The sequence below is a fragment of the Pithys albifrons genome, chromosome 6, assembly GCF_047495875.1.
Source record: "Pithys albifrons albifrons isolate INPA30051 chromosome 6, PitAlb_v1, whole genome shotgun sequence".
Classification (NCBI taxonomy): domain Eukaryota; kingdom Metazoa; phylum Chordata; class Aves; order Passeriformes; family Thamnophilidae; genus Pithys; species Pithys albifrons.
The window spans coordinates 8,762,833-8,773,426 of record NC_092463.1 but is presented as its reverse complement, the minus strand read 5'-3'; the positions used below and the strand labels follow the sequence as shown (position 1 = coordinate 8,773,426).

General features: G+C 44.2%; 1 protein-coding gene across 4 annotated transcripts; it reads right to left on the bottom strand.

Annotated features, from left to right (window-relative positions):
- Positions 1 to 623: 623 nt before the first annotated feature.
- CDCA4 (cell division cycle associated 4) lies at positions 624 to 7,999 on the bottom strand. Of its 4 annotated transcripts, none has more exons than XM_071557376.1 (4): positions 7,918 to 7,994; positions 7,108 to 7,151; positions 4,435 to 4,515; positions 624 to 2,208 (listed from the first exon to the last, which is right to left on the bottom strand). In XM_071557376.1, exons 3-4 carry the CDS (start codon positions 4,471 to 4,473, stop codon positions 1,453 to 1,455), a joined length of 795 nt encoding a protein of 264 aa, XP_071413477.1. In that variant the 5' UTR covers positions 4,474 to 4,515; positions 7,108 to 7,151; positions 7,918 to 7,994; the 3' UTR covers positions 624 to 1,452. The 4 variants fall into 4 exon arrangements, with proteins under 4 accessions (XP_071413477.1, XP_071413478.1, XP_071413475.1 ...); XM_071557377.1 differs by having other exon boundaries at positions 7,910 to 7,941; XM_071557374.1 differs by lacking the exon at positions 7,108 to 7,151 and having other exon boundaries at positions 7,918 to 7,999.
- Positions 8,000 to 10,594: the final 2,595 nt, after the last annotated feature.

The following is a 10,594-nucleotide window of genomic DNA, read 5'->3' as shown; positions in this document are numbered from 1 at the left end:
ATCATATGGACTGAACCTGCAAGTGCATATATGGTATTTCATCCTTTAATATGAAGTTATTAATCAAGATTTAATTGAGGAAGCAATGTTTAACTGCTACATCCCCTACAGATTATGTAATGCCAAGTTTAATTCTGTACTTGAATTATCCCTTTCTCCCAAAAAAGTCTCACAGGAAGAAGCTTAATTATATACACTCTTAACCAAATGGGAAAAAAGACCACCATCCCATGCTGTATTATCTTTTGTTATTAGAAAAAAAAGCCAAGAGGAAACCCTTGGTAAGAGTGGAGCATCTTAATTATGACAAGACATCATGACATACCAGTGAGATTTAAAGGCCGCTAGTAACACTTTTTGTAGTAATTAGTGCAAACAAATATTTGATGGTAGACTTCAGTGATAAACAATTCACTTGATGACATTTACATATAAATACACATAAATAAAAACCTGTGTAATTTGGGTTTGCAGTTAACAAAAACTATGGTCTGAAATGAATTAAATGCAATTGTATCTAGTTGGATCAAAGCTCTTCCTCTAATGATACTCAAGTATGCAGGGTATAAAAAGCATAAATGTACAATTCTCAATTTAGTAAAGTACTACTCTATAAAACAGAATAATGAAAACAGCTCGTACATTTTAATGTAAAGTATAAAATTGTATATTTACATTTACATACACTTTACTGAACTACACTGGGTAGTTCACGGTAAAAAAACATCCCTTTTTGAAAATCTTGCAAAAAAATACATCAACTGCAGATATGATAAAAAGTTACTAAGTTAGCAGCTGACATAACATCTGTAGTAAAAATATATTTTAGGAAAATACCTGGAAAAATCTAAACACCAATAAACATTTTAAAACTATTTTTGAAGTAAAAATTGTAGCAAAACCCAGAAGCCAGCAAGGGTAACAGGAACTATTGCATACTGCTCTTTAAGAGCCACGTAGCGACTTAGAACAGAAGCAGCAGACATGGTAAGAGTTTCATGATGTAACACAGTGGAAACCGGAGGAAAATAGGAAACCAGTTACCTGACTTCTGTCTCTGTTTATTACCATTTTTATGGGGAGAAGAAGATGAGAGAATTCCTCTCACTGAGCTTATCCTCCATCAAAGGCTGAAACAAATTGGCAAGAGGAACCCAATTTCAAGAGCCTTGAAGCCCAAACTTAGAAACATTTACCGTATGTACTTACAGTTCAGTGGATGATAAATCAGATTATATTACACTACAAGTTGCAGGTTAACTTTAAGAGTTAACATTACTTTGCAATATGAAGTGCTTCTTAAAATATATATCTATATAATACATAGATATTTGTATAATACTCGTGCAGATTCAATAGAACAAAACTGTGGAGTCTTTTTCTTCCCATTAACATTAAACTCTCAAGTCTTTTCTTCCCATTAACAGATCTTTACCTCCTACACGAGGAGTTTCAGGATTCAACAAGGATTTCCACAATATGATCAAGCTCATTAAGATCAGATTTACAATTAGAGTTTGAAGCTGTATTTGTTGGAGAAGAAAACGTTTCAAGCCCGTCACAGTGTCCCATTTTTGTGTTGCTCATCATGCCTGTTAACATAGTGTCAAGATCATAATAAGAATTGTCAACTTCTGAAAACAGATCTTCAACAGAATTAGGACTTTTATTCTCCAGTGTCTCAAATATTTGATCTAAAGATTTTTGAAAGTTTCCTTTATTTTCTTGTGGATTCTCCATTTCCCACACATTGCTTTGCAAGTTTCTTAGAGCTTGCACTGAAGAGGCTGTTGACATTATTTCTGATCTATCTTGTCCCTGGTCACCCTCAAAGTCTTTACTGGAAGTACCATAGCTTGGAACATGCTTTCCCTCAGCCTGTTCCCTGGACGAACGGCAGAGGATATCTGTTGAAACAAGACGATCCAGGGATGCCTGCCCTGTACTCTGTGTATTTATCATCTGCCAAGTCCCATCCTGAGTCATTTCCTCTTGGATCTGCCGTACCGTGTTGGCTATAAGTACCGAGCGACAAAGGTTGGGTTCAACCAGCATGTGACACAGCTGAAGTTTAACCAGGGACATATCTAAAAGCGACTGCCGCTGAAGATTATAGGAAGGAATAGCCTTAATACCAGCCAGAGTCCCTTCAATATCTTCTTCACCATCAAAACATTTTCTCTTTAATCCTCGCACAAACATTGTGTCCTATTGAAAAAAAAAATCAAACAAAAAAATCTTGTACAACATCAACAGCTCAAGAGGGAGGAAAAAAAAAAGACTAAAAACCAGTACCAAACTTTAATCTTAAATTTAAAAAGCAAATTCTTTAAAGACAGAAATATCAGAATTGTCATACCAGGTTACAGAATGGCCAATGTGGTACAACAGGGGTCAGGAATGTACAGATCAGGTCCCAAAGATGCCAGGGGTGGGCAGGTGTCTACAGAGCGTGGCATGGCAAAGAGGTGGGGGCTCCTGGCTCCCATGAAGCTCCACACTTGATGGGAGTCAGGAGCTGCTGCTTCCCACAGAAGCAAACATCCCAACGCTGTATTTCACCTACTGGAGAGGCAGCGTCTCCTCACTCCTCCTGCATTTCTACTGGCATGTTTAACCTCTAATTTTGGAAATAAAAATACAACCTGGCACATCACCTTTTAAAAGTTTTGATCCCTCCAGAATATTAACATGCCTAACAAAGTAACATGAAAAAAATACTGTGAGCAGCATATGTGAAAAGATCAGTTTATTTTGGCTACAGAGAGAGTAGTAGTATCTGCATTTGTTCCATGTAACTTGAGACATTCAGCTGAGGTGCCCAAAGCAGTCCTTCCTGTTCCCTTAGTGGGGTGAGTAAGTGAACTGCATAATTCCAATCAGACTTGTGCAAGTCCAGTAAGGACAGTAACAGCCATCCTCCATCCTTCTGTGCTCTTTTCCCAGTTGACTGTAAGACAGCAAAATTCCTGTGTTCCTAGTTTAGGTTCACCAGCTAAAAATGCACGGGGTGCATGCAGGCTTCTCATTATTCACATCTAAAAATCTGAACTTTTCAAGGTGTGCCTCTCAAGTACCAGTCTCAGCTCTTCTTCTGAATTGCACTACTTTTGACAACAGGGACTCACACAAATATTCCAGCTGATGCTTGAAATACAGAGTAACTTTTTTTAAATGTAGTAGATATCATTTCTTTTAGTCTCATAAAAATCAGGCCACAAACGAAAGCTGATCTTTCCATTTAAGCTTCTTTGTTACTTCCCTTTTAAGTCTTCTGTTCTCAGAATTCTCGTTTGTCCAATATTTGGTGGTTTTTTTTAATGTAGTCACCCAAACAAAACAAAGTTTTCAACTAAAAGCTCATAAAACTTTCTACAGTGTCTTTCTATGTAATTTTCCATTTTATTTGGTAAGCCCTAAACTCTGACTTGCTTTTCTGGTTGCTACAGTACATTCCATGTATTTTCTGAGAGCTCTCTCTCAGCTTTTTCAGTCACTAAAAATCCACCAAAGGGCAACACTGTTCTTTTCAAAATACATTACATGCTTATCTACTGTGAAAACCTGGGGATAGCACAGTAGCGAGATAAACACTTAGTCTGACTCTGTACAACACTTCTTGCAATGCTGTCTATGTCCATGAAATAACCTTTTTTTGTATTTGCCAACTCTTAAAAGATTTCTTTCTACTGAAGATACAAAACTTTAGAAATCTTAATGTGCAGAGACCACAAGATAGAACACATGAACTTGGTCTTATGGTTATTTTTCGTAACTTCTTAAAAAGTTATTTGGAAGCTTCTCCTTAAGTTTTATCCTGTGACCTAATATATTTGCATTATTCCCATTAAACACAACACACGGTTCTGCTTGGTAGTGCCTTTTCCAGATTTTTAGACATTCCTGCACATTTCCTATCAAAGGATATCCTATTTAATTTTTCCTACAGTTGTATGTACAGTAATTTCTGAACACACCCTCCGCCCATGTGAAACAACCTCTAGAAACATCCTTTGGTACTACTAACAAACTATGTCATCAAACATTAAACACTGTGCAGAGTTTGAAGCTTCTTTTATTTCAACTTACGTTCTTGTGAAGAGTAATTAAAACTTTAATTCAATGTTAACCTGGTTTACATACATCTGCTGTTTGGTATTTAAATGCCTTATAAAGAACACCAACAGAGGAGCAGAATGCAGCAGAAAACTTGAAAACCTCAATACATCACATGCATTTGGGCACGTAGAACCAGAGTAAAACTGTTTATGGGTTCTTAAAAGTAAACCTTTCACAGAACTCACTGGGGTTTTTTATAACACTTGCTTCAAATTAGTATCTTACATCATAAAGCCAGTTCTTTGCCACCCTGTTCTCGAGACTGCACAAAACACTTCATTTACAGTTTCATTTGAGAAGCAAAAAATTACATACCAGTAATTGTGTTTGATGCAGTCCTTCCTCTTCTCCCATGCTCCTGAGCAAGAGTCCATACAGCACACACGAGAGCACCACCTACCAAGCAGGGAGAAGCAGGATATCAGGCAGGGTCAGGACATGCAGAACAAAATAGTTTTGCTTGAATATCTCTATCCTCACATCCCTCCTTGAACAGTACTATTAAACCCAATTCACAGCTAGAGCTCAGAGGTGATTTGGCCAACAATACACCCAAAATCTGCAGCAGAAGGAAACTGCCAGTTTAATTCCAAGTCCTGGGCTATTACCCCGACCTTTGGACCAGCCTCTCCCTTATCCCTACGCCTTTGCCATTTAAAAGCAAACAAAATCTTCGGTGCTCTTCTGAAAAATTTAAGTGCACACAAAAGCTCTTGAAAGGAAGTCTTTGTTACTTTTACTACAAAACCGTACAGCTTTCACCCTGCTGTACAAACCTGTGTGTATCTCTGTAGCATCTGAAGAAAAAGAGCAGGCACACTCAAAACTGAAACACAGCTAAACCAGAGAGAATTTTCCTTTACCAGCACAGAAACTTTATGACTAAGATTTATTTTGCAAGATGACAATAACGAAAGTAATGACAGCAATGAAATTGTTTTAACTAAAAAGGCCGAGTTTTTAAAACACATCTAAGGCAAATAAAACAAATATCAAATACAACTTCCAATTACACACAACAATTCCCTTAATTACTGAATCTGAAAAGAATGCTGTTTCAACAGGCTACAAAAACTTTTATGATAAACTATGAAAACAATTTAGATACATTTCTAGACATGTCTGTACAGTACAAGACAGTTCTGTGTCTGCATACCTAGAAAAGAAACAAGTAAAGTGGATGCATATGGACATCTCCTTGTTTTCTGTTGTGGGCAGTAACAAACAATTTTTCAAGACTGTTTGCTCTCAAAGTTGTGAGGGAAGAAAGTGGCTGACAAAGGATTTGGGGGTAGGGGTTGCAGAAAACGTTTTTCCTCAAAAAGCTGGATAGTCATTAAAATACCACAATGAAATAAATCCCCCACCTTTAGCAGTTTCAAGCCAAAATCTTTTGACTTGAACCCAAATAGTCAGACTAAATGCTGTTGTGTCATGGAACTGTATTTCAATCAACTCAGTCTCATTCTCTTTTATGGACTGAGCTCACAGCAACATTCAGAAGTGTCTCAAGGCACCTGAACTGCGACTTCAGTCAGACACCACAGTATCAAGTCAATAAACTATTCCTTATTTCTGGCAAACACTTTATGACACTATAAAACTTCAGAAGTTTTTGCTCCCCAGGTATACACTCAAAACTTTCCACAAATGAAGAATTACCTCTTTGAGATCCTGTGTACAGTAAGTATTTGAATCCCAGAATTTCCATTTTACTGTAGGGTAGGTGACAAGGGCATAAACTTTTTTTAAAAAACTCAACCAAACAAAAAAAATCACCCCACAATAACTACAGGTAAAGATGGTGCAGTCAAAAACAAAGAAGTATTTTCTGGTGCTATTTGGTATATCTGATAATTTTAGGGGAAGAGCTTTCTGCCATTTGCCTCTCAAAACAGTGGACCAATACAGGAGGGGAGTGTTAACAAGAGCTGTTGGTAAACGAGCCATTATCATCTCCATGAACTAAATGACAGGGGATGGTGGCACATCAGTCCAGTGTGCAATCTATTTACATACTAAAGAAGGAAAGTTTTCCCATGCAATATAATAACGTGCAAGACCTGCTGCGTGTAATTCCAGGTTCTTCCTCTTCTGTTAGTATAAACTTAAGAGGATTTCTCCATCACAGCAATCACTTTTTTCAGTTCTATTAACTGGCACACGTGTGGGCATCAGAATCCAAGTTCTCTGTAAAAACACTTTAACTTCATAGCCATTATCAGATGCAATTAAAACCTTGTACACAAATGGCCTCTCACAGACTTCTCTGTACTATCTCCAACAAGCAGTCATCTCAAGAGAATGCTGAATTTAAAACTAAATTAATTAAAATCTCATTACATTTTCCTATGGTTTTATGTATTAATGTACTCAAAAAGGCATTACCATTGTGTAAAACTTTTTGGTACACAAGAGCAAGACTGCTCCTACTTCACAGTCAAGGTGTTTAAAAGTCCCCAGTAATTCCAAGCAGCATCTGTCTCTGTTCAAGAGGCAATATCTGGACTAGTTACATCATCTCCCTTCTTCCACTGCTCTCCCTGTGTCACAAGCCCAAACTTGGTGTTCTAAAGTTAACTTCTGTTCCAAACATCTATACGAAAAAAAAGCTGTCAAGAAGACAACGGCCAGCTGCAGCATAATGCACTAGGAAAAAAGGAGTTTTATGGGGTTTGGTGTTTGCTTTGTTTTTAACAGCAGCACAGGGAGCACAGTATTATGTAATTCATGACAAGTTTTGCTTTTAGGATTGAAAAATTCCCATTCTGCTTTACAAATAAGGTGCTTGAAATTTGATCCAATTTTTACTACAGCATCACATTAAGGCATTTCAGATTCACGCTCAATTCAGACCCGTAATGATATGTTGCCCAAAGATACAGTTAAGAACTAAACTGAAAAAGCTGCTTCCCATTGGTTGGGGTAACAGGGAAGGTAGGAAATTTTAGCAGAGCTCATCTTCAGGAGAAAGGAGACAAGACCTACCTAGGCCAGTGCTGGAGGTTCAGTGAAGCACAGTCTGCTTCTTTCTGTACAGCCGTAAGCACAATGATGGTGGTTAGCAAGGGAAGGCAAGAAGGGGCTGCACCTCCCCTCTACCACTCTAATCCTCTCCACTCCAACACTGGCTTTTTTAGGAACAGTGGGAACAAACCAAAGCTCTGTGTAATGGTGAAAAAAGACGGAAAGAGTGCTACTACTCCTCGTTAGACACGCACGTGTGTGCCTACGATGGTGTCGAGTTGTAAGGTGGGATGCAAACACAGCAGAGGGCTGGCTAGTAGGGCCAGAAACATCCCTATTCGGACCGGGACAAAGGACCCTACAAAGCACTGGGGTCTGGTCCGCCCCCCGGGCACTGGGGGCTGGTAGGCACCTCTGGCACGCGAAGGATTCGAGAAGGGGCTCCAGCTCCCGGGAAAACGCAGGTTGGGCAGCTGGGGCAGGAGCTCGTGGACGCGCAGACGGGGCTCCGGAGCGCCGAGCGGGGGGAGCTCAGCAGGTCCGGGGGGAGAGGCGGGACCGGGGCGGGGAGCGAGGGGCAGCTCCGCGGCTGTGGGAGGGCAGCGAGGTGCCCGGGGGTGTTGGCGCGCGCGATGCGGGACGGGGCCGAGCGGAGGACGAGCGGGGAGCGGGGCGCTGTCCCGCCCGCCCCGGCCCCCTCAGCACGCCCGGCGGTTTCTCATCGCCCCGCGCTCCCGCCGCCATTTTGAATCGGTTCCGACCCCTCCGCGCGCTCCGCCGGATTCAGCTCCCCGTCGACCCGACCCAGCCCAGCCCGCCGTACCTACTCACCGCCCTGCCGCTGCTGTCGCCGCCGCACGTCCGTGAAGGAGCCCCGCTCCGCTCCGCTCCCGCCTCACCTCCCGCTCCGCGCCTGAGGGACGGGCGGGGCCACGTGGCCCCGCCTCCCCCCGCCCGCCATCTTATTGTCAAGCCCCACAAAGGGACCTGCGGTCCCGGGGGCGGGTCTTCTTCGGCGGCCACGCCCATCTGGGAGAGACGGCCTCTACTATTGGCTGTCGTCAAGGCGCGCAGGTGCCGCTCAGAGCTCCGATTGGCCGTGGTGCCCGCCTGTCCCGCCCCTGGCTCCGCCCCGGAGGCGGTGGGGTTGCCATGGTGGTCGGGTCCTGCCCCTCGGCCGTGAGAGGCTGAGGCAGGCGGGGGCGGGGGCGAGGCGGGGCCGCCCCGATTTCAAACGGCGGCCAGGCCCCTGCGGCGTGTCTGGGCTCCCGGCCACGGGCTCCGGCGGGAACAGGTTCAGACCTGGCCGCACTGCAGCCTGCGGGGAGCCGCGGGAGGGGCTCTTTGGTCGCCCCGACCCTGCTGTCGGGCGCCGCTTCCCTCAGGGTCCAGGAGTTCCCCGGTGCTGCGACCCGGGGGGGTGTCCGGGGGCCTCAGCGCTCCATTAGCAAGGCCTGTGGCATTTCCTGTTCGGGCTCGGCCCCGGGTCTCACAGTCAGAGCCGGGAACCCGCGTCTTTGGGGCCGGGATGGCGCCTCGCACCCCGCAGGGACCCGCTGTCTGAACACCAGCCCAGAAACGCCAGTGGCATCCTGGCTTGTATCAAAAGCAGTGTGGCCAGCAGGACAAGGGCAGTGCTTGTTCCCCTATCCAGTTTCTGGGGCCCTCTGTTCAAGAAGGACCTTGGGGCACTGGAGCAGGCCCAGAAGGGGGCAGCGGAGCTGGGGAAGGGTGTGGAGTGTATGTCCCATGAGGAGCAGCTGAGGGAGCTGGGGAAAAAAGGAGGCTCAGGGGCGACCTTATCACTCTACAACTCCCTGAAAGGAGGGTGTAGCTGGGTGGGATTCTGTGTCACTCTCACAGGGAGCCAGTGACAGGATAACAGGAAATTCTCTTAAACTGTGCTGGAGGACGTTTAAGTTGGAGATTAGGAAGAGTATCTTCACAGAAAGGGTGAGTAGGCACTGGAACAGGCTTTCCAGAGAGAGATGGTGGAGTGACTGTCCCTAGAGGTGTTTAAGGAAAGACTGGACATGGCACTTAGCGTCTGGTTGACATGGTGGTGTTTGCTCATAGGCTGGTCTCGATGATTTGTGAGGTCTTTTCCAACCTTATCGATTCTGTGACTGTGTCCCCGGCGCTGTCGCTGCCCCGCTGAGCAAACCCCCCTTCCCCAAGCTCTGCGCGCCGCTGTGACCCCTGCCCAGGGCAGCCGCACAACTGCAACCACTTAGGCCGCCCCAGCGTGTCCCGGTGGCTCTCCCGGCCGAGCAGCTCCGTGCCGGCTGCTCCAGAGCAGCCAGAGGGAAGGAGGGGCGGGCTGGCCCGGGCTGCGGCAGCCGCAGAGCCGGCAGCTGCCGCCTCCCGCCCCCGGGGCGCGGCGGGGAGGGAAGGAAGTGGGGAAAGAAAGGGGGGGATCGGCGAGGCTTGAGGGCTGAAGTTCCGTAGGAAAGGCTGGGAACAGCAGAGCTGTAGCTTGGTACGATAAAGCAGGAGGAAATAGCATTTCCATGGCAAAGTACGATCTGCCTTTCGGACAAGACAGGTTGCAAAGCACAGTATTTCCCCTTGTTTTTTTTTTTAGTTTCCTGCACTGCGCTTATGGCATTTTGGTGGAAAAACACGATCAAAATTGTGCGAGAATGATACCACAAAGAGAAATTCTCATGCACTATACAACTTGTTACTGAATGTTCTGAGTTGGGAGGGATCCTCAAGGATATGGAAGTGACAGCTCCAGACCCTGCACAGGACAACGCAAGAATCACACCGTGTGTCTGAGAGTGTTGTCCAGATTCTCTTGGACTCTGGCAGGTGTGATGCTGTTGATTATTTTGGTTTGGAGTTTATATATATATATTTTTTTTTCTTTTTACCCAACTCATTTAATAAAGATTTCACTTGGGAAATAAAGGCATAACATCAAAGCATGAAACACGGTTTGGATCTGATGAATCAATTAACCAGTCTTTGCATTAGACTTTCGCTTGACTCAGGTATTTCTTTAAAAGTCTCTAAGAGACAAACATTTAGGTATTTTCTGCGGTGGTACCCAGACTTGCAGCAAGGAAGCAAAGTTTCCACATGCAATATTTAATACTGTTAATACATATTTTGTCACATTAGAGTAATATGGGAGACTAATGGAGCAGGTTAACTCCTTGAAAAGCAGCAGTGAAAAGAGTATCTTGTGCACATGTGTTACCACAACGCCATTAGGAGTCAGGACAGTCAGAAAAGAAAGGTACCAAAACTTCCTTTCCTATTCCAGTTGAACCAGTTGCCCTCAGCAGAGAAAAACACTTCCTATAACACTGAGTTGTCATAAGTTTCTGTAATTCCCAGTTCACTCAGACCTTTCTTGTGCACCTGGCTCTTCTTTGCAGGAGTAACCCCAAGTTCATTTGCAATTTCATGGTTGCCTTAATTTTCTTCAGAAATCTCAGCTTGCATATGAAGCTCCAACTCATCAGCTGCATGTTCAGGTACTTGTTCTTGCCAGAAGCCT